The sequence below is a fragment of the Geotrypetes seraphini genome, chromosome 2 (genome assembly GCF_902459505.1).
Source record: "Geotrypetes seraphini chromosome 2, aGeoSer1.1, whole genome shotgun sequence".
NCBI lineage: Eukaryota > Metazoa > Chordata > Amphibia > Gymnophiona > Dermophiidae > Geotrypetes > Geotrypetes seraphini.
In genome coordinates, this window is record NC_047085.1 from 510,671,268 (window position 1) to 510,696,238 (window position 24,971).

The 24,971-nt window shown below is 41.8% G+C and overlaps 1 protein-coding gene across 1 annotated transcript in view; it reads right to left on the reverse strand.

Moving 5' to 3' along the window:
* Positions 1-358: 358 nt before the first annotated feature.
* LOC117354983 (zinc finger protein 850-like) overlaps positions 359-24,971 on the reverse strand; it is a 32,036-nt gene continuing 7,423 nt past the window's right edge. Inside the window, exons 3-5 of the mRNA XM_033932941.1 lie at positions 22,648-22,758; positions 16,082-17,149; positions 359-2,863 (exon numbers count right to left, since the gene is read on the reverse strand). Of these exons, the coding sequence (XP_033788832.1) occupies positions 1,131-2,863; positions 16,082-17,149; positions 22,648-22,758 (2,912 nt within the window). The 3' untranslated portion in view covers positions 359-1,130. The remainder of the gene's footprint in view (positions 2,864-16,081; positions 17,150-22,647; positions 22,759-24,971) is intronic.

A 24,971-nucleotide genomic window follows, 5' to 3' on the forward strand; every position in this document is an offset into this window, starting at 1 on the left:
AGGGACTGTCCAAGGTGAAACAGTTACTGACAGCTTGGCTCAGGGTATCTGGGCTGTATGTGTGGACCAGCTTTGCCTCATATGGAGGCCCCAGAGGGAACATAGGCGTTAGGGAATGGAAGAGCTGACCTGGTTTGCTGATAGGAGAATCTTACCTCCAGCAGATCCTATGTGGAAAACTCTGCCTGACCAGAGCTGTGATTGAATCTTACACAAAACTGTTTCTTGCAACTGTGATAAAGACTGGATTAGGGATTGGCAAGGCCTACTGAAAATATGACCTGGGTTTAATGAAAAGATTTGTGAAAAGCATAGCTATTTATTGGGAAAAGAAACCATGAAGGAACAGACTCTTCCCTGCTGTTTAATAAAAAGTTCCTTTTTTATTCAGAACACTACAAAGTGTGATACATGTGTTTGTACAAATCCATTCCTGAGCACAACACCACCTGCTCTGTCAGTCTCTTAGATATTCTTTACTGATATTTTCACTCAGCGATTTCTGCTTGATAGTTGTTTCTTCCACAACTCTTAGATATTTATTTAAAAAATTTCTATACCATTTTATTTCAAAACAGTTTACAAAATGGTTACATACATAAAATGTTAAAACAAATCAGGGCAAGTCGAAACAGACAGCATCAATTCTAACAACAATCAATAATCAGAAAAATACATCAACAAATAGTTGTGTTTCTAACAGTTTTCTAAATGAACTCTTGTCACTGCATTTCTGAATTTGGCCAAGAAGGGAAATCCATAGTTTTACCCCTACACATGAATAGGTCATTGCATTGGTTTCTGTTTTTAAAGCTGGGTGATTATTATATCTTTTACCACATTCTATACATGCATATGGTTTCTCTCTTATATGAATTCTGTAGTACAGTTTTTAAGTGATTGCTATCTAAAGGTTTTCCTACATTCTGGACATGTAAATAGTTTCTCTCCAGTATGAATCCTCTTGTGTATTTTTAAAAATGACTGATTGCTAAAGCTTTTCCCACATTCTGAACATGTATATGATATCACTGCAGTACGAATCTTCTCCTGGATTTTTAAAGATGAATGTTAAAACTTTTCCCACATTCTGAACACATTCTCTCCACTATGAATAATTTTGTGTGTTTTTAAAAATGGATTATTACATGGTTTCCACTATGAATCATCTTGTGTGTTTTTAAAGCTGAGGGTTCACCATAACTTTTCCCACATTCTAAACACATATATGGTTTTTCTCCAGTATGATTCCTGTTGTGCTTTCTTAAATCTGATTGGTAACAGAACCTTTTCCCACATTCTAAACATGTATATGGTTTTTCTCCAGTATGAATCCTGTGGTGTCTTCTTAAATCAGATTTCTGACTGAACCTTTTCCCACATTCTGAACAAGTATATGGTTTCTCTCCAGTATGACTCCTCTTGTGATTTCTTAAACTTGATGGATCACTATATCTCTTACCACATTCTATACAGGAATACTGTTTCTTTCCAGTATGAATCATCTCATGTCTTAAATTTGATTGGTAATTAAAGCTTTTACCACCTTCTGGACATATATATTGTTTCTCTCTAGTATGAACCCTCTTGTGCTTTTTTAAAACTGACTGTCGACTAAAGCTTTTCCCACATTCAGGACATGTACATGGTTTCTCTCCAGTATGAATCCTCTTATGTATGTTTAAAGTTGATTGCCGAGTAAAGCTTTTACCACATTCTGTACATGTACATGGTTTCTCTCCAGTATGAATCCTCTCATGTATGTTTAAAGTTGATTGTCGAGTAAAGCTTTTACCACATTCTGAACAGGTATATGGTTTCTCTCCAGTATGAATCATCTTGTGTGTTTTTAAAGCTGAGAGACCACCGTATCTTTTCCCACATTCTAAACATGTATATGGTTTTTCTCCAGTATGAATCCTGTAGTGTCTTCTTAAATCAGATTGCTGACTGAACCTTTTCCCACATTCTGAACATGTATGTTGTTTCTCTCCAGTATGACTCCTCTTGTGATTTTTTAAAGTTGAGGGACCACTATATCTCTTACCACATTCTGTACAGGGATACTGTTTCTTTCCCATATGAATCATCTCATGTTGTCTTAAATTTGATTGGTAATTAAAACTTTTGCCACATTTTGGACATGCATATGGTTTCTCTGCAGTATGAATCCTCTTGTGGAGATTTAAAGTTGATTGGCGATTAAAGCTTTTACCACATTCTAGGCATGTATATGGTTTCTCTCCAGTATGAATCCTCTTGTGGAGATTTAAATATGACTGCTGAGTGAAGCTTTTACCACATTCTGAACATGTATATGATTGATCTCCAGTATAAATCCTTTTGTGAAGATTTAAATACGACTGCTGAGTAAAGCTTTTACCACATTCTACACATGTATATGGTTTCTCTCCAGTATGAACCCTCTCATGTTTTCTTAAATTTGATTGGTGATTAAAACTTTTGCCACATTCTGGACATGTATAAGGTTTTTCTCCGGTATGAATCCTTTCATGTATTTTTATATATGACTGCCGATTAAAGCTTTTACCACATTTAGGACATGTATAGGGTTTCTCTCCAGTATGAATCCTCTCATGTAGTTTTAAATTTGACTGCTTATTAAAGCTTTTACCACATTCTGGACAGGTATATCGTTTCTCTCCTGCATGACCCCTTTTGTGCATTTTAAAAGCTGAGGGATCACTATATCTCTTACCACATTCTGGACAGGCAAACAGTTTCATTCTGTTATGATTCCTCTCATGTTTTCTTAAAATTGATTGGTGAGTAAAACTTTTGCCCCATTCTGGACATGTAAATGGCCTCTCACTCTCATGGATCCTCTGAAGACATTTTAAACCTGTTTGATGATAAAATGTTTTATCATATTATAACAATGTAGAATGTTTCTCTCCCATTTACATTATTTTCTGCACTCTTAAATAAAAGCTTTAAGTAATTTGTTTTATTCCTGGCTTGTATTACTTGTTGCATTGATATGGTCAATATTCAGCCAGGTGCACAGTATTTTCTATAAAAACGATAACTGCGAACTAGATTAGTCCCAGATAGTCAATACTGGGCCATATTCGGGCACCAGCATTAAAAACCTGGTACATCAGTGATGGATGGAAATTGTGTGGATACAGCTGGTATTCAGTGCAGTCCCCACATAGTCAACCAGACACAGGACTGGTATTTAAGCGGGGTTCATAGACAACGGCGTGAAAGACAAAGGCGCGCCCAGACAATTGAGAGCAGCGTGGAGGCGTGCGCCGCTCTAAATTACTGTTTTTAGGGCTCCGACGAGGGGGGGGTGTATGGGGGGGAACCCCCCCACTTTACTTAATAGACATCGCGCCGCGTTGTGGGGGCGTTGTGGGGGGTTTGGGGGTTGTAACCCTCCACATTTTACTGTAAACTTAACTTTTTCCCTAAAAACAGGGAAAAAGTGAAGTTTTCAGTAAAATGTGGGGGGTTACAACCCCCCAAACCCCCCACAACGCCCCCACAACGCGGCGCGATGTCTATTAAGTAAAGTGGGGGGGTTCCCCCCCCCCCCCCCCCCGTCGGAGCCCTAAAAACAGTAATTTAGAGCGGCGCGCGCCTCCACGCTGCGCTCAATTGTCTGGGCGCGCCTTTGTCCCGGCGCGCTTTTGACCTGACACCTTTAAGCGGTCTTCCTTGTCTAGTTAGCTATGCGGGTAATGGCACAGAATGTCACCACTGTACATCCACATGATTTCAGGGTCTGACCTGACTCCACCACTTCCTGGATCGTGCTGGGATGGTCAGCGCTGCTACTGCTGCTTGTATGATGGACCATTTACTTAGGGGTCCTTTTATCAAGGCGCGGTAGGGGTTTAACGCGCGTTAAACTGCCTGCTGTGCTAGTCGCTAACGCCTTCATTGACGAGGTGTTAGTTTTTTTGCTTGCCGCGGGGGTTAGCGCGTGATTAAATGTCTGACGCGCTAACCCCATTAGCGCGGCTTGATAAAAGGACCCCTTAGTGAATGCTACTCTGCTCTTTTTTGGTCTTAAATGCTGCCGAACGGACTTTCCCCCAATGCTAGTCACGTGACCCAAATATGTCATCTTTACTCGCCAAAGAGTGATTTAAAAATTGAATTGGGTCTTGCTTCTTGGGGTGAACTCTCTGGAGGAACTGGGACTTTGCCTGCTCATGGTAACAGAGTAAATAACAGCAGAAAAAGATGTGAATGGTCCATCTAGACCAGGGGTAGGCAATTCCGGTTCTCGAGAGCCACAGAAAGGTCAGGTTCTCAAAATATCCACAATAAATATGCATGAGTTTGATTTCCATCTCAGGGAGGCAGAGCATGCAAATCCATCTCATACATATTCATTGTGGATATCCTGATCTGCCTCTGGCTCTTGAGAACTGGAATTGCCTACCCCTCCCTGATCTAGTCTGTCGAACCGTACACGCATCATAAATTCACGATATAAATTAAATTGTCTATTTCCTTAGACATTTCTGGGCCAAAGACCTAGAGGTCTTCCTATTTCTGTGCTTAGGTGAACTTCCAACTACTGGAGTCTCTGTCGAAGGTCACTCTAGCCTAAGATTTTAGGGAAAATGTTAAAACGTATCTCTTCAATAAGTTTGTCGGACATTTGTCAACTATGTGAATTTCTCTGTTATTGATGTATTATCGCTGTGTTGATACTCAAAAATATCACAATGGAAACAAGTCCACTTATCAACAGGACTTGTGTGCAAAATCTAAATGTTAAATCATACTCGATTTTCTTAACAGATTCTGCAGGCAAAGGATATCTTTCATTGAGCCCCAGACATCCTGCACGAATACGGGATGTCCGGGTGATACTTGGTGAAACCTCCCAGGAAAGAGACTTGGGAGTTCTCATCGACAAGTCGATGAAGCCGTCTGTGCAATGCACTGCAGCAGCAAAAAGGGCAAACAGAATGCTAGGAATGATAAAGAAGGGGATCACGAACAGATCGGAGAAGGTTATCATGCTGTTGTACCAGGCCATGGTGTGTCCTCACCTGGAGTATTGCATCCTGCACTGGTCGCCGTACATGAAGGAGGACACGGTACTACTCGAAAGGGTCCAGAGAAGAGCGACTAAAATGGTTAAGGTGCTGGAGGAGTTGCCGTACAGTGAGAGATTGGAGAAAATGGGCCTCTTCTCCCTTGAAAAGAAGAGACTGAGAGGGGACTTGATCAAAACATTCAAGATAATGAAGGGGATAGACTGAGCAGATAAAGACAGACTGTTCACACTCTCCAAAGTAGGGAGAACGAGACAGCACTCTCTAAAGTTGAAAGGAGATAGATTCCGTACGAACGTAAGGAAGTTCTTCACCCAGAGAGTGGTGGAGAGCTGGAATGCTCTTACGGAGGCTGTTATAGGGGAAAACACCCTCCAGGGATTCAAGACAAAGTTCCTGCTAATCTGGGACGTACCCAGGTGAGGCTGGACTCATTTAGGGCACTGATCTTTGACCTGGGGGCTTCCGTGTGAGCGGACTGCTGGGCAGGATGGACCGTGCCATATCCCTCTGTACCGAATTCCATTTTGGAACACGGAGGCAGGGAAAACACCATCGCCTCCCCCCTCCCGCCCTCATTCACCAACCGCCGCCACTCCTCTTCAGCCTGTTGAGGTTCGCCAGACGGCTGTAGCGAACCTCGCAGGCCGCTCTCCACCTCGGTAGCACGTTCCCTCTGATGCAAGGTGGAGAGCGGCCTGCGAGGTTCGCTACAGCCGGCCGGCGAACCTCAGCAGGCTGCTTTGTTGAAGAGCAGCGGCGGTTCGTGCTGGCGGGCCAGAAGACACCAGGAACCATGGATGGAGGGAGGGTAAGAATGGGAGGGGGTGATACAGAAGAGGGCCACGGAGCAGGCAGGCATGGCACAACAGAGGGAAAGGGGGCTGCTTTGGGGGGAGGGGTGTTCTGGGGGGCAGACAGCAATTATGCTTTGCTTTGGGAGGGGGGAAACAGAAGGGGGCCACAGAGAGACAGGCAGGCATGGCGCAACAGAGAAATACAGGCAGGCAGGGGTCCAGGGAGAGACACAGACAGAAAGAATGACAGACAGACAGACAGGCAGCATCCAAGGAGAGACAAAGAAAAAAAACCAGACAGACATCTACTCTAGCACCCGTTAATGTAACAGGCTTAAACACTAGTTCTAAATTTTCTCAATAAATCTAGCTAGCAGTTTCTATGCTTCAATCTCCAGCTTGTTCTGTGGCCATTAGTTGGCGAAACAGGTCCCGTCGGACCAGCTGTTCAAGCCACAGAACAAGCGACAAGTTAAAAGATAAGTGTCGCTTTTCTGTACACAGGTTTCATATTAATTGTAGAGTGTGGTTCACTTTAAGATTTTAATCCTAGAATATATGCAGCACATATAAAAGCCCCATGAAAGATAAACTATCCTACCTGCAAATAGCTGTCATTGACCAGCGTAGGAATCTGAGGGCTTCATAAAAGCAATATTCCACACCTACTATACAATCAAGTGACTAAGTCCAGTGGTTGGTTTGCTACATTTGTTTGGGACTTTTTGCCATTGCATTCTGGGTAGTATGCCACAGTTATTTTGTGTAATACACACAAAATACCTGCCCCATTAAAAAAAAACCAAAAAAAAAAACCCAGGCAGACCTGTCAAAAATCCCCCCCTGACAAATTCACCCCACCCATTTCTCAATGGGGAAAGGGTGAACAGTGGAGTGCCTCAAGGATCTGTACTGGGACCGGTGCTATTTAGCATATTTATAAATGATCTGGAAATTGGAATGACAAGTGAGGCCATTAAAATTGCAGATGACACTAAATGTCTTTATTTAATTCGATTTCTATTCCATTTTCCCTAAGGAGCTCAGAACGGGTTACAGGTGAAACATACATAAAATGCAGTTAACAGGTTACAATAAGACACAATTACAGTACAAGTTTACGATACAAGGTTATGTCCTAATTCTATACATACTAGGGGTCTAATACCAAGAAACATAATATAGAGTGCACAGGTAACAATCTGCCATAGTTATCCTTATATAGTAATACAGTAAATGACGGCAGATAAAGACCTGAACAGTCCATCCAGTCTGCCTATAAGTTATACCCATTAAAAAATACATGATTAGATTAACTTGTCTCTTCTTTGATATTTCTCGGCCGTAGACTGAAAAGTCTGGTATTGTCCTAGGTTGCAAATGCTGAAGTTGCCATCCAAGCTCACTCCAGCCTATCCAACCATCCCGTTGTTTGCAGGAAATCTACTGTAAAGTCTGGCCAGTAACATCCTCATGTTCCATATTAGTGGAGTTCCCATTGATGCCCATCCTACACCCAATCAACATATATGGGACACAGACCGTGCAGGTCTGGCCAATACTGGTCTTAGTTCTTTCATTTACATCCTTCATTTTCTCTCCTTAACAGTGTAAGTTTTTCAGTACAAGTTTTTATCCTAAATAGACCTACACTAGGGCTCTAATACTAATATACGTTTATTTGTAATCCATCGATCATGAGCGGGGGCGTTAGGTAAAGAGGTATGTTTTTATTGCTTTCCTAAAGCTGAAGAGTCCTTCAAGGGATCTGATCTGTAGGGACAGTTGGTTCCAGTGGCTCAGTATGAAGTGGGAGTAAGAACATTGTTTGGCACTTGAAGGCCACGACCAGGAGGCGTATTTTATCCTGGGAGCAGAGAGACCTGTTTGGCACGTACTGTTCAAATATGTTAAAACACATTCAGAGGGTGAAAAATTGCAGGGAGACCTTGGGAAATTGGAAGACTGGGTGTCCAAATGGCCGATGAAATTTAATGTGGTTAAATGCAGAGATTCACATTGGGAAGAAAAATTCAAAATCATAGTTATCGGATACAAGGGTCCACCTTAAGGGTCAGCACCCAAGAAAAAGATCCGGGTGTCATCGTGGACAATATGCTGAAATCTTCTGCCCAATGTGCAGCAGAGGCCAAAAAAGCAAACAAGATGCTAGGAATGATTAGAAAAAGGATGGCAAATAAGACGGAGAATATTATAATGCCTCTGAATCTCAGCTTGAGTAATGCGTTCAATTCTGGTTGCTGTATCTTAAATAAAAATATCGAGGGGCGTCCGAGTCTGACTTTGGATGTCTTGAGAAGTGCGCCCTAAAATCAGGTGGACAAAATGTCCTTTTTTAAAATCACAAGACAGCTTTTTTTTAACAATGACCTGCTAGATTTCTTGTGCCCTCGGTGCGTCTATCTTTTTGGGCCATTTTCGACCAAGATGCCCAAATGAAAAACGCATAAAACAAGCCATTTGGCCTTTCGTTTGCTGGTTGATGGATGGGGATTGGTCATGGGGGACGGCTTTGTCCTCAACCCCAGTATTGGATCTCTTCTTTCTCTGCCTTTGTATCTCCATCAACTATAGAAACATAGAAATTGACGGCAGAAAAGGGCCATAGCCCATCGAGTCTGCCCATACCAACTCCCTGATTCTTACTCCCCTATAGATCCCACATGAATATCCCATTTTCTCTTAAAATCTGACACGCTGTTGGCCTCAATCACCTGCTGAGGCAGCTCGTTCCAATGATCGACCACCCTTTCGGTGAAGAAGTACTTCCTAGCATCACCTTGAAATTTCCCTCCCCTGATTTTCAGCGAGTGTCCTGAAAATCAGGGGAGGGAAATTTCAAGGTGATGCTATGTGTGCCATGTTGGCTTGTTGTGTATGTTCATCCTATTTTCTGTTTAATAAAAATTACTTCAAACAAAAAAAACAAAAAACAAGCCATTTGGACCTAGGAGGGGTCAGCAGTAGAGAATGGCACAGTGACAAAATTCATCACCGTCCCCATCCCAAATAATTCCATGTCATTTTCTAGTGTCTATTTCAACCTCAGTCCTTCTACACCGGCATTCTTCAAAGCAAAGCTTGCTGGTCAATGGTTGTGGCCATTCATACTCTGATTCTTCCCTCTCTCCTTAAAGAATGACATGAAGATGGTTTCCCGCGGTTATCTGCGGGGACGGGAACGGTGATGAATTTTGTCACCGTGTCATTCTCTAGTCAGCAGTTTTAGTACACCGGCCACACAGACATGCCAGCAGAGCAATAGGACATCCCTAGGGGGCACTGCTGTGAACTTCACATAAAGGGTGGCAGGTCCACATCTCACCATAACCCCTTCACATTGTATGCTGAGTCCTCCAACCCCCCAAAAAAACTTACTGTTCCCACCTATAGCCCTTATGCCTGCAGGTGTCACCTATATGGCAGTCCAGTAGGGTTTGATGGTCTTGTATGTTCTACCAAACGTATTCTAATTAGAGTGGGAAATGGGTCTGGGTCCACTGCACTGCCCACCAGGGTACTCCAGAGACCTGCTTAATACTCTAATAGCACTGACCGTAAGATTTACAGCTGTCACAGACACAGATCTGAATGTTTCAGTCATTTCTTTGGAGGGTGGGAGGGGGTCAGTGAGCATTAGGGGAATGTGTGTGTGTATGAATGGTCATGTGGTGGAGTTGGATACCTTTTTGGCCCTTATTTGTTTTAAAAACAGGTCTAGTAATGAACATGTTTTGTGAAACTTTCGATTATCGCCGCAGGATGTCCAAGTGCTAAGCCTAAGAATAGCCTTACTGGGTCAGACCAAAGGTCCATCATGCCCAGTAGCCCGTTCTCACGGTGGCCAATCCAGGTCACTAGTACCTGACCAAAACCCAAGGAGTAGCAATATTCCGATACAGGGCAAGCAATGGCTTCCCCCATGTCTTTCTCAATAACAGACTATGGACTTTTCCTCCAGGAACTTGTTCAAACCTTTCTTAAAACCAGCTACGCTATCCGCCCTTACCATATCCTCTGACAACGCGTTCCAGAGCTTAACTATTCTCTGAGTGAAAAAAAATTTCCTCCTATTGGTTTTAAAAGTATTTCCCTGTAACTTCATTGAGTGTCCCCTAGTCTTTGTAATTTTTGACGGAGTGAAAAATCGATCCACTTGTACCCGTTCTACTCCACTCAGGATTTTGTAGCCTTCAATCATATCTCCCCTCAGCCGTCTCTTTTCCAAGCTGAAGAGCCCTAACCGTTAGTCTTTCCTCATACGAGAGGAGTTCCATCCCCTTTACCATCTTGGTCGCTCTTCTTTGAACCTTTTCTAGCGCCACTATATCTTTCTTGAGATAAAGAGACCAGAACTGAATGCAATACTCCAGATGATGTCGCACCATGGACTGATACAGGGGCATTATGACATTCTTAGTCTTGTTAACCATCCCTTTTTTAATAATTCCCAGCATCTTGTTTGATTTTTTTTGCCACCGCCACACATTGGGCAGAAGGTTTCATTGTATTGTCTACAATGATACCCAGATCCTTTTCTTGGGCGCTAACCCCCAAGGTGGACCTTAGCATCCGGTAACTGTGATTCAGGTTATTCTTCCCATTGTGCATCACTTTGCATTTGTCCACATTAAATTTCATCTTCCAGTTGGACACCCAGTCTTCCAATTTCCTAAGATCCGCCTGCAATTTTTCACAATCCGCATGCATTTTAACAACTTTGAACAGTTTAGTGTCATCTGCAAATTTAATCACCTCACTCGTCATTCCAATTTCCAGATCATTTATAAATCAGTTAAATAGCACCAGTACAGACTCCTGCGGCACTCCACTGTTCACTCTCCTCCATTTAATCCTACCCTCTGTTTTCTATCCGATAACCAATTCCTAATCCACAACTGAACTTTGTAACCTATCCCATGCCACTTTAATTTTCTCAGGAGCCTCTCATGAGGAACTTTATCAAAAGCTTTCTGAAAATCTAGATACACTAAATCAACTGGCTCACCTTTATCCACATGTTTATCCACACCTTCAAAGAAGTCAAGCAAATTTGTGAGGCAAGATCTCCCTCGGCTGAACCCATGCTGACTCCGTCTCATTAAATCATGTTTGTCTACGTGTTCCTCAAGGATATTAAGTCAAAGCAAAAACCAGGAGAGAAACCTCCACACACACAAAGTTAGAACCAACAGACAATAGTGGAGGGTTGAAGAAAAAGTTTTATTCAACAAATCAAATTCTTGTGCGATGGCTCGACCCGCACGTGTTTCGGCTGGTACGGCCTGCTTCAGGAGCCTTTTTAACTCACGAACACAATTACTCGTATCATTAAGAAACAGTTGGTCCAAAGTAACACTGGAAAATGGCAACTTACTGAACGTGGATTGCAAAAACTCACTGCATACGCCAGATATCTGGATCATCAGTTTATTAATTATACGAGTAATTGTGATCGTGAGTTAAAAAGGCTCCTGAAGCAGTCCCTACCGGCCGAAACACGTGAATAAAATTGCACATCTTTTTCTTCGAACCTCCACTGTTGTCTGCTGGTTCTGTGAACGTGTTCCACAATTTTATTTTTTATAATCGTTTCTACCATTTTGACCGGCACCGAAGTGAGGCTTACTCCCCTGGAGCCCTTTTAAAAAATCAGTGTAACATTGGCCACCTTCCAATCTTTAGGTACCACAGACGATTTTAGTGACAGGTTACAGACCACTAACAGCAGGTCAGCAATTTCATGTTTGAGTTCTTTTAGTACCCTGGGATGTATACCATCCGGTCCTGGCGATTTATCACTTTTTAACTTGTCGATTTGGCTTAGTACAACGTCCAGAATCACCGATTCGCCTGCCCAAATCTTGGCCATAACACGTCTCTAACATGCCCCCTTAGTAGTTGGACAAACAGCAGATGAATAGCCTAACCAGACATCTAGGAGGTCAATTTTGAAAATGGTGATTTGGACGTCTTGGCGAGTTATGTGTTCAAGTGCCACTTTATGCCGTATCTGGAATGTTGCTTTTTTGAAAAAAAGCCCCATAACGGATTTAGAAAGGGTTCAAAGAAGAGCAACAAGATAATAAAGGGGATGAAATTCCTCTCGTATGAGGAAAGACTAAAGAGGTTGGGGCTCTTCAGCTTGGAAAAAAGATGGCTGAGGGGAGATATGATTGAAGTCAACAAAATCCTGAGTGGTGTAGAACAGCTACAAGTGAATCAATGTTTTACTGCAGCAAAAATGACAGGGAAATACTTTTAAAACCAAGAGGAGGAAATATTTTTTCTCTTACAAAATACAGAGTATAAGTAAGAACAGTTAATATAACTAGTTTTATAAAAAAGTTTGGTCATGTTTCTGGAGGAAAAGTCCGTAGCCTGCTATTGAAACATCGGTGAAGCCAATGCTTGCCCTGGAATCAGTAGCATGCAATGTTGCTAGTTTTTTGGGTTTCTGCCAGGTAATTGTGACCTGGATTGGTCAATGTGGAACCAGGATACTGGGCTAGATGGACCATTGGTCTGACCCAATATGGTTATTCTTATGACAGTAATCTATAAGACTTATCCCTTCATCAGATCTAGTAACGTTCAAGTCTAGGCATACACTGACACTTACAGATGATCTTATGGGCATGGAGGAGTTTTCTTGTTCATACATCTAGGTTTTCAAGGTCTTTAAGAAGCCAGTCTACAATACCAAGGCTATATGGGAGTGCAGGAAATGCCAGTTGATCAACAGCCTGTAAACTTATTATGTGGTGTTAATGTACTCTTCAATATCAGTGTTAGTCTCTGTGGAAGAGTAAGGGGTTATCTTCCGCTAATGCGGCTATTCCACCTCCATTAAGTAGGGGCTGCTAGCCCAAGACTGAGCAGACTACATGTTCCAGACCACACTGGGCTTTACAGCTCAGAACTGAGCTATCTTAAGGTAACCCTGCTGAGTCAGGAAGGTGTTTAACTGTCACAGAGGAGAATTATTCATGGTGGTCCCTGGTTTTCCACTAGACATGGTTGTGGCAGAAGCCTAGGGAAGCTAAGAAAGAGGGACTGTCCAAGGTGAAACAGTTACTGACAGCTGCTCGGGCCACTGCTATTTAATATATTCATAAATGATCTAGAAACAGGGACGAAGTGTGAGATAATAAAATTTGCGGACGATACAAAATTATTTAGTGGAGCTGGGACTAAAGAGGAATGCGAAGAATTACAAAGGGACTTGAACAAACGCGGGGAATGAGCGACAAGATGGCAGATGAAGTTCAACGTTGAGAAATGCATGTGGGAAGCAGAAACCCGAGGTACAACTATACGATGGGAGGGATGTTATTGAATGAGAGTACCCAACAAAGGGACTTGGGGGTAATGGTGGACATGACAATGACGGCACAGTCATGACATGACGGCACAGTGCGAAGCGGTCGCTAAGAAAGCAAATAGAATGCTAGGTACAATCAAGAAGGGTATTACAACCAGGACGAAAGAAGTTATCCTGCCGTTGTATCGGGCGATGGTGCGCCCGCATCTGGAATACTGCGTCCAATATTGGTCGCTGTACCTTAAGAAGGATATGGCGTTACTCGAGAGGGTTCAGAGGAGAGCGACACGTCTGAGAAAAAGTATGGAAAACCTTTCAAACGCTGAGAGATTGGAGAAACTGGGTCTCTATTCGCTGGAGAAGAGGAGACTTAGAAGGGATATGATAGAGATTTACAAAATCATGAAGGGCATAGAGAGAGTAAAGAGGGACAGATTCTTCAAACTTTCGAAAAATAAAAGAACAAGAGGGCATTCGGAAAAGTTGAAAGGGGACAGATTCAAAACGAATGCTTGGAAGTTCTTCTTTACCCAACGTGTGGTGGACACCTGGAATGCACTTCCAGAGGACGTAATAGGGCAGAGTACGGTACTGGGGTTCAAGAAAGGATTGGACAAATTCCTGCTGGAAAAGGGGATAGAGGGGTATAGATAGAGGATTACTGCACAGGTCCTGGACCTGTTGGGCCGCCGCGTGAGCGGACTGCTGGACATGATGGACCTCAGATCTGACCCAGCAGAGGCATTGCTTATGTTCTTAGTTTGGCTGAGGGTATCTGGGCTGTATGTGTGAACCAGCTTTGCCTCATATGGAAGCTAGGGAATGGAAGAGCTGACCTGGTTTGCTGATAGGAGAATCTTACCTCCAGCAGATCCTATGTGGAAAACTCTGCCTGTATTCCAAAGATGTGATTGAATCCTATATAAAACTGTTGCTTGCAACTGTGATAAAGACTGATTTAGGGAGTGGCAAGCCCTACTGTAAATATGACCTGGGTTTAATGAAAAGATCAGTGAAAAGCATAGCTATTTCTTGGAAAAAGAAACCATGAAGGAACAGGCTCTTCCCTGCTGTTTAATAAGGAGTTCTTTTTTTGTTCAGAACCCTACAAAGTGTGATACATGTTTTTCTACAAATTCATTCCTAAGCACAACACCACCTGCTCTGTCACAGTCACTTTTTATTTGCTAAACAATTTGAAAATTAATCCTCTTGCCATTTTAACATATTTTTCTTAATTATTGTTAACCGAGTCGAGCTCCCTCTGATTGATGACCCGGCATATAAAGTTAAGTTTTCGTTTAGTTTACTGATGTTTTCACTCGGAAATTTCTGCTCGTTCCACCAATCTTAGATATGAATCCTTTTGAGCATATTTAAAGCTGAGTGATTACTATATGTTTTACCACATTCTATACACGTATATGGTTTCTCTCCTATATGAATTCTGTAGTGCTTTTTTAAATGCGATTGCTGATTCTTGCTTTTTGGAAATCAATATGAGGGTCAAATAAATTGTTTGTTGGAATATTCAGTGGCATTATCGTACGATACTGTACTAAGACTAAGAGCCAAATATCATCTAATAATAACAGGCTTCTCCTTATTATGACAGGGGTTGCCATATAACAGATTACGAGTAATTGGAAAAACTGGGAGAGACTGAATTACAGTTTCTGGTGGAACTCTTTATGTCACATTTATAAAATGGAAAGGACAATAGCCACACAGCAAGGGAATTTTAGAAAGTTTTAGGAGATTTGGGAGCCATTAATAAAATATTGTAATGATTGAATATTATTTTTCCCCTTAAATATGCATGTCCAAGGTGGGGGAGGGGGGAAAGGGGTTTTTGGTTTGATTATTAAAGTAAGGTATATAGGAATGGAGTTTATGGTAGGTTTTCTTGAATTTAAAGAATGTTATTGATTAGGGGGGATAAATTCTGATATGAATTTTAACAGAATATTAAGTGTTGTATCTGAGTTTAAAATGTTATATATGCTGTTACACTTATTGTAAGCTTTTAAAAATGAATAAAGAATTGGAACAAAATGTGATTCCTGATTAAAGCTTATCCCACATTCTGAATAGGAAAATGGTTTCTCTCTAGTATGAATCCTCTCGTGTATTTTTAACGCTGACAGCTAACTAAAACTTTTCCCACATTCTGAACATGTATATGGTTTCTCTCTGGTATGAATCCTGTGGATTTGTAAAGATGACTGATTATTAAAGCTTTTCCCACATTTTGAATATATATATATGGTTTCTCTGCAGTATGAATCCTCTCATGGATTTTTAAAGATGAATATCGATTAAAACTTTTTCACATTCTGAACATGTATATAGTTTCTCTCCAGTTAATCTATTTTTAATTTTTTTTTTTAAAGCTGACTAGCATTTATATGGGTTCTCTCCAGTATGAATCCTCTCGTGAAGATTTAAATTTGATTGCTGATTAAAGCTTTTCCCACATTCTGAACAGGTATATTGTTTCTCCCCAGTATGAATCCTCTCATGTATTTTTAAAGTTGAATGCCGACTAAAGCTTTTCCCACACTCTGAACAGGTATATGGTTTCTCTTCACTATGCATCATCTTGTGGCTTCTTAAAGCTGAGGGATCAGTATATCTTTTGCCACATTCTGGACATGAATATGGTTTCTCCCCAGTATGAATCCTCTTGTGCATTTTTAAAGTTGATTGCCGACTAAAGCTTTTCCTACATTCTGAACATGTATATGGTTTGTTCCCAGTATGAATCTTTTCGTGTTTTTTTAAATTCACTTGGAGACTAAATCTTTTCCCACATTCTAAACATGTATATGGTTTCTCTCCAGTATGAATCCTCTTGTGATCTTTTAAAGTTGAGGGATCACGACATCTCTTACCACATTCTGTACAGGGATACTGATTATCTTCGGTATGAATCCTCTTGTGACGATTTAATTGCGATTGCAGAGTAAAACTTTTACTACATTCTGGGCAGGTATATGGTTTCTCTACAGTATGAATCCTCTTGTGAAGATTTAAATTTGATTGCAGAGCAAAGCTTTTACCACATTCAGAGCATGTATATGGTTTCTCTCCAGTATGAATCCTCTTGTGCATTTTTAAAGCTGAGGGATCATTATATCTCCTACCACATTCTGGACAGGTAAGCACTTTCCTTCCGGTATGATTCCTTTCATGTTTTCTAAATTTTGACTGTTGCTTAAAACTTTTGCCACATTCTAGACACATATATGGTTTCTCTCCAGTATGAATCCTCTCATGTATTTTTAAATATGACTGCTGAGTAAAGCTTTTCCCACATTCTAGACAGGTATATGGTTTCTCTGCAGTATGAATCCTCTTGTGCATTTTTAAAGTTGACTGGCGATAAAAGTTTTTCCCACATTCTGAACAGGCATATAATTTCTCTCCAGTATGAATTCTCTCATGTATTTTTAAATATGACTGCTGAGTAAAGCTTTTACCACATTCTGTACATGGATATGGTTTTTCTCCAGTATGAATCCTCTCATGTATTTTTAAAGTTGACTTGCGATGAAAGCTTTTCCCACATTCTGAACAGGCATATGGTTTCTCTCCAGTATGAATCCTCTTGTGAAGACTTAAATGTGATTGCTGAGTAAAGCTTTTCCCACATTCTGTACATGTATATGGTTTCTCTCCAGTATGAATTCTTTTGTGATGATTTAAATTTGATTGCAGATTAAAGCTTTTAGCACATTCTGTACATGTATATGGTTTCTCTCCAGTATGAATCCTCTGGTGCATTTTTAAAGCTGAGGGATGACTAAAGCTTTTACCACATTCTGAACAGGTAAACAGTTTCTTTCTGGTATGATTCCTCTTATGCTTTCTTACATTTGATTGGTGATTAAAACTTTTCCCACATTCTGGACTTGTAAATGGCCTCTCACTCTCAAGGATTCTCTGAAGACATTTTAAACCTGTTTGATGATAAAAAGTTTTATTATAATAGAAAGATGTAGAATGTTTCTGTCCCATTTAGATTATTTTGTGCACTCTTAGATACAATATAAAAGTTTATTTTAATTTGTTTTATTCCTACTTGTATTACCTGTTGAATTGATATGGTCAATATTCAGCCGAGGGGAACTGAGTATTTTCTATAAAGCCGATAACTGCTAACTAGATTAGTCCCAGATAGTCAATACTGGGCCACATCCAGGCACCAGCATTAAAAATCTGGTTCTTTGGTGACGGCTGGAATTGTGTGGTTACGGCTGGAATATTCAGAGCAGTACCCACATAGCTAACTGGACACAGAAGAGGTATTTAAGTGGTCTTAGCTGCCTAGTTAGTTATGCGGGTAGCGGAATTGAATGTCGCCACTGTATGTCAGCATAATTTCAGGATCTGTCTTGACACGAGCCCTGGGCCCATCTTATCACTGCCTGGATCGTGCTGGGATGCATCAGCACTGCTACTGCTGCTTGTATGATAGACCATTTACTAGTGAATGCTGCTCTGCTCCTCTTTTTCAGTCTTGAATGCTGCTGAACCAACTTTCCCCCAGTGCATGTCATCTCTAGTCGTGAAAGAGTGATTTAAAAATTGAATTGGGTCTTGCTTCTTGGGGTGAACTCCTGGAGGCGAACTCTGCGGAGGAACTGGGACTTTGTCTACTCATGGTAACAGAGTAAATAACAGCAGAAAAAGACTTGACTGGTCCATCTAGACCAGGGGTAGGCAATTCCGGTCCTCAAGAGCCACAGGCAGGTCAGGTTTTCAGGATAGTCACAATAAATATGCATGAGATAGATTTCCATCTCAGGGAGGCAGTGAATGCAAATCCATCTCATACATATTCATTGTGGATATCCTGAAAACCTGACCTGCCTGTGGCTCTCGCACTGGACAGGCATCATACATTCATGCAGTGTTCTCCCTAGCGTCTTTTAGCCGGATGCTCCGCCCGGCTAATTTAGGTGAGCGCCTGGTTGTCATCTCGCATGACATTACGAGATGACAGCTGCAAATCTACAGACACAGGCAGCTCCTTTAAAGGCAGGAGCAGAGCGCATCACGTGCCTTTGACCGTAATTCCTATTAAAATCATTTCATGTCTGGTTGCCACTGCTAGCCCGGCTCATTTGTATTCTTTCCAACAAGCTATTGCACAGGGCCGTTAGCGGTAGCTGAAGCCGTGGTTAAGCCTTCTTTTGGTTTTTTACATTCTCTGCTTAAATGGAATCGCAGCTCGGCTGTGGGCTTGCCAAGGAAGGAAAAGCTCTTAGGAGAGCACAGACCAGCTATCAATCAGCCTCACCCGGCAGAAATTAATCTCAGAAACAGAAGTATTGTTGCATATTAAACATTCATGGGACTAGGAGCTACCCACCCCCCTCTCTTCGTGGTTTTTTATTTGTGAGAATTGAAATGAATTAAGAGGCTCAAAAATCTGCATCCTTTACCCCTGCAAAGCTATATAAAACAATTATTTTGCAAGGTCTTCCTTTATTTACTTATTAAAATCGTGGTCTCGGCTCTGAATGATCGGGAAAATGATCTCACACCTCAGACCATTTATAGGAAACTTGCTGACTGCGACTTGAAACAGGGGGAGGAGGTGAGAGAGTAAAAGCGCTGAACAAGGGAATCCGCAGTAGCCCCAGCAGCTCAAGACTGTTCAGCACTGCATAGGTTAAGTCCTGTATTTGTAAACCTGAACACCGCTTTTCTGCTCCCGCATTTTAGATTTCTTGCCGTTCTGCCTTAATCGGGACTGTTTCAGCCAGCCCATTCCAGAGTGCTCCTGCCTTAAATGAGCTTCACCATTATGCTGCCAAGCGCAAGTTAATTCATTGGAACACCCTTTGGCATCTAGTCTGCTTATTGCCTCGTCCGGCATGCATTCCTACCTTCCAGCCCGTTTCAGTCACAGAGGCAGATCGTGGTGCAGAGTGGCAGATGAGTTTGGAGATGCCGTGCTGAAGGAGGAGGGGATTTCGGGGATCTGTATGGCTGGTACAGTGTAAGTCCTGTAAGTTAACACTGAGCAGGCGGATGTTACTCTATCTTCTCAAGCAAGACCAAATGCCTGTCGCAGGGCAGCCCCTGGCAAGAATTCTCCCCAAAAGCAGACAGCTCCTGTCAAACAGAGGAAGAGCAATCGAGGCAGAGTGAGGTGGGGAGTTCAAAACCCACCCTGATCCTTATGACAAGTCACTTTGCCCACCACCTAAGCAATCCTCTTTTCCGGGTCTCCGTCAGTACCTCCCAAGCTGCTTTGGCAGGTCCATATATTTCCTCAGTCCCAACAGATTCAGAAGCAGAATGCTCCAATGGACAGTGGTCAAATCCAACCCCCTTTCCCCCCCCCAGTTATGCCATTCTACCCAATTTGGCTGGGATATTATCCTCCCCAAGCAGCCAGGAACCTATGACTCCTCATTTTGAGGGCATCCAACCAGTCTACTGCACAGAATTATAATCTATTTATATCGCTGGCTAATTTAGGTGAGCTGTCATCTCGCATGACAGTCACATATCTAATCATCTGCAGAGATGGCAAGGGATGAGCGGGCGGGCAAATATTTTAGAAGCAGGATCGCAAGTGGCAAGGGGAGAGCCGGGGCGGGATGTGGCACAAGTGTCAAACCTTAAAAGGAAGTCATATTGAGCATTGGAAAATGATTAAGAATAATTAACTAATAAAAAGAGTGTACATTTCATTTTTCCCATCAACAAATTTCCCCGTCCCACCCCACCCGGCTACAAAAATTTCTGGGGAGAACACTGTTCATGATATAAATGAAATTGTCTATTTCCTTAGACATTTCTGGGCCAAAGACCTAGAGGTCTTCCTATTTCTGTGCTTAGGTTAACTTCCAACTACTGGAGTCTCTGTCGAAGGTCACTCTAGCCTAAGATTTCAGGGAAAATGTTAAAATGTATCTCTTCGATAAATTTGTCTGACTTTTATCAACTATATGAATTTCTCTGTTATTGATGTATTACAGCTTTTAGGTCCTGTGGTATAAAAATAAAGATTTATTATGAAACCATCCCAGCTCTTGAAGCCTTCCCCAGCCCATCCTCAACTGAAAGGCCATATACACGACCAGAACGTGCAGGTCCGCCCAGTCCGCCCAGAACCTTAGTTCTTACCGTAACAGGTGTTATCTGAGGACAGCAGGCAGATATTCTCACATATGGGTGACATCATCCACGGAGCCCAGTACGGAGAGTATGAAAAGTGAACTGTCACTAAGTTTTAAGAAACTTCGCGACTGCATGCGTAACTGCCTTCCCGCCCGATGAGGCTTGTGGTACCTCAGTTCCGTAAGCAAGCTAAGAAGCCAACCAGGGGAGGTGGGTGGGATGCTGTGCTTTATCCTAGGACAAGCAGGCAACATATTCTCACATATGGGACGCCCTAGTTTAATGTAAGGGGATGGAGGGAAAGTTGAAAAACCACATCTACTACTGCTGCTAGAAGGTGACTCTGACAGGATCAGATTGGGATGTAAAAGAGACCCTTGACCGAGAGGAATGGAAAGATGTACAGCATAAGAACATAAGAATAGCCTTACTGGGTCAGACCAATGGTCCACCAAGCCCAGTAGTCCGTTCTCACGGTGGCCAAACCAGGTCCCTAGTACCTGGCTAAAACCCAAGGAGTACCAATATTTTATGCTACTGATACAGGGCAAGAGGTAGCTTCCCCCATGTCTTTCTCAATAAGACTATGGACTTTTCCTCCAGGAACTTGTCCAAACCTTTCTTAAAACCAGCTACACTATCCACTCTTACCACATCCTCTGGCATCGTGTTCTAGAGCTTAACTATTCTATGGATCCAAGATGGCTGCCGCTTGCTGCTGCTGAGAGGACGCCTAGGATTGTATCTCTTACCTTTTGGAATGCCTAAGAGAAGGGGTAGAAGCGTTGGTGGAGCCTCCCGACGCTCAGAAGCCCTACTGCCTACTGTAGATGACATTTTTAAGCGTCTCCTAAGTGAGCAGGTTTCATCAGGGAATCGCCTGCTGGGAGCACCGGCAGAGAGTAGTGCCGCAGCGAACTCCCTTGGGCTAGATGTTACACTGAGTCCTGACGCAAGGACGCTGCTGGGAGCCAGCTCACTGCGAGAGGAGAGCACGCCAGAGGAGGAAGTGTTCCCCTCTTGAGAGGCCAGTGCGTCGGAGGGCTCGCTATTGGAGACAGCTAAGAGTGATTTTCTCCTCTTGGAAGAACCAGTGACAGGGACAACTTCGGCTAAAGGAAACCAAGACATCAGAGAGGTATGAACATTCATTAATGACACAAGTAACTTTTGTTTCCCCTGTTAAACCCTCTGAAGTCACCCTAGACTCTCTTTGGGACTTAGTGTCCAATCTTGGAAATTCCCTTAATCTTCAAGTAAAAAATTTGGATAAAGAAATACAAATCCAGAAAGAAGAAATTACAAATATAAAGCAAGAGAGAGTATCGTTGAAGTTAGATATTCAAGAAGAAAAGAAGAATTTAAAAAGAAAATTAAGAGTAATCAGGATCTACTTGTTAAAGATAATATAATTAAGAAGAAAAAATTGGAAGTTTTAGAGAACAATATTCGGGTTAATAACTTGCGTTTAATTAACTTTCCAAAAGTTTTATCAATCTCTCCACGAGATATGATAATTCGTTACTTTCTGGAAATCCTTAAAATACCTGAGAATTCTTTACCACCTCTTACAAGGGTATATTATTTGCCTACAAGAAATCAAGATCCTCAAAAGAAAGAAGATGAGGGAAAACCACAGGAAGAACCCTTGGACGTTTCCACTTTACTGGAGCAATCAAATAGAGAATTGGCTATTTCAGCCACTCTCTTATTGCCTGTGGCTTTGGCCCCAGACAAGAACTGGATTCTTAAACTTTTCTTATGGTCAGGTGCATCTTATACAGTGAAAAATACGGTACATCTTCTATATTAGTGATTGCAAATTTGGGACCTGCTCAACCTTTTTTTTTTTTTTGCTCATCAGCTAGTGTTAAGTGTTTGTGCGGCCCCAATTTTTTTTTTTCTTCCAATGCAGCCCAGGAAAGCCAAAAGCTTGGACACCCCTGCTCAAGTAGGATCTGATTTTGCTCAAGATAGAGACAGGATAAGATGGTTCTGGTTCTAAGATCTTAAGGTGGGATGGTAAAGGATCAATAAGTTATTCAAGATAAACCTCAGTAAAAGGCTGTGTCAGAACCAACATCTTAAATTTGGCTTGATAAAATATGGTAACCAACAGGCTTCAGGAGTGGAAAACCATGGCAAGATCTCCCAGCTTCTACAAAAGTATTAATAGCTGTATTTTGAATGTTTTGGAAGTGGTTGATAATATATTTGGTTAGCTCACAAAAGAGAAGCTTCAGTAATCAAGTCAACTCAAAACAAGACCATGAACCAACTTGTAAACCCCATATCATTCTGTACAGTATTTGTTACTCACCCATGTCTGAATGTCTAACTTCTCTCACTCTTGACTCCTGGGGATTCTGGATATTTGGCTCTCCATCTTGTTTAATCCACGAGAACAGATCAGGACTTATCCTTACAGAGCCTGTTTCCAGGAATAAACATGAAAACTCAGTTATACCTCCCCTTTATTCAAAGAAAAATATGCAGCAAGATTTCAAAGTATCAGCTATGATGAATTTTTATTTATTTATTTGGATGTATTAACCACCTTTATTACATTACATTACATTACATTAGGGATTTCTATTCCGCCATTACCTTGCGGTTCAAGGCGGATTACAAAAGATTACTTTAAAAAAAGCAGAGTTACAATGATTAGCTAGAGAGGTAAGTTGTAGATCTTATAAACATTTAACGGGTTGTTGAGGGTGAGGTGGTTTGTAAAAGAATTAATAGGTGGTCATAGTGGAGGTTCTTTTGTTATTATTAGTGCGATAAAGGGTAGATCAAATGTCAGTTTTAGAGTTACTGAGAGGTCGTGATGTTATTGCTGCTTCAGGAATTTCTTGAAAAGTATGGTTTTTATTTCTTTTCTGAACGTCCTATAGTCTGGGGTGGTCATCATAAGGTTGGAGATCTGGTTGTCTAGCCTTGCGGCTCGAGTGGCTAGGAGGCCGTCGTGTAGTTTTGTTCTTTTTACTTCCTTGATTGGGGGGGGTATGAATGGGGAGTGCGTTTTTCTGTGTCTGGTAGTGGGTGCTTGGATGAGACGATTGTTCAAGTATGATGGGCTGTCTCCGTGTAGGGTTTTAAATAATATGCAGTAGAATTTGAATTGGATTCTTTCTTGGATTGGAAGCCAATGTGAGTTGATGAAGGCTTCAGTGATGTGGTCATGTTTTCTCAATGAATAGATGAGTCTCAAAGCTGTATTTTGGATTGTTTGGAGTTGTCTAATCGTCGTTACAGGGCAAGGAAGGAAGAGGATGTTGCAGTAGTCCAATATACCTAGTATTAGGGATTGTACTATAAGTTGGAATTGTGTTCTTTCAAAGAATTTTCGGACTTGTCTCAGATTTCTCATGATTGCGAATGATTTCTGAATTGTTTTATTTATTTGCGGTTGCATAGTGCAGCATCTGTCTATGGTCATGCCAAGTAGTTTTATGGTGGTTTGGATGGGATATTTGATTGTGTTTATATCTAGGTTGGTTGTGGTTTGGACCTTGTCATTTTCGAGAAGGATGAATTTGGTTTTGTCTTGGTTGAGTTTAAGTTTGTGATTTTTCATCCAGGTTGTGACTGTTTCAAGTGTTTGGTGAAGTTTGTCTGTCATCGTAGGTTTAGAATGATCGTATGGGATGAGGATGGTGATGTCATCGGCATAACTATAGGTGGTTATGCCTAGATTGTCCAGATGCGTTCCTAGAGAAGCAGTGTAGAGATTGAAGAGGGTAGGGGATAGTGGAGATCCTTGTGGTACGCCGCAGGGGTTTGACCAGGATTCTGACTTTTCTTTGTTTGATTTTACACTGTAGGTTCTGAGTTTTAGGAATCCTTCAAACCAAGAGTATACTTTATCTGAGATGCCTATTGCGTCTAAGATCTGTAGAAGGATGTTGTGATCCACTAAGTCGAATGCCGCAGTTAGGTCCAGTTGTATGAGAAGCATTTTTTTCCCTGTACTAAGGTGTTGTCTGACGGTATCCATAAGGGAGCCTAGTAGTGTCTCTGTACTGAAGTTTGTTCTGAATCCTGATTGCATGGGGTGGAGTAGGTTGTGGTCATCTATGTAATTGGTGAGGAGTTTGGCTACTAGGCCTTCTATAATTTTGACATATAGCGGAATTGAGGCTATAGGTCTAAAGTTAGATGGGTGGTTTTGTGGTGCTTTTGGGTCTTTTTGGATTGGGGTGATGATGATTTCGCTGAGGTCAGCAGGGAATGTGCCTTCTGTGAGCGTGAATTGAATCCATTGTAGAATTATGGTGCGGAATTTTACACTAGAGGTGGTAAGGAGATATGAGGGGCAATGGTTGAGGTCACAGGAGGCATGACTGTATTTTTTGTAGAATTTGTTGAATTCTGACCATTGTATGTTGGGGAATTGAGTCCAAATTCTGTCTGCTGCAGTTGCCTCTTTTCCTGAAGGGTGGATTGTGATTGTGTTTTGATGGGATGGGTTAATGATGAGAGTGGCTCTGGTGTTTGTAATTTTGTTCTTGAAGTGTTCTGCTAAGAGGGTGGGTGATGGTGGAGGGGTGTTCGTGGTGGTTGTGTATGGTTTGGTGTCTGTTAATTCTTTCAGGATTTGGAATATTTTTTTGGAATCTTGGGTTTCCGTGCCTATGAGAT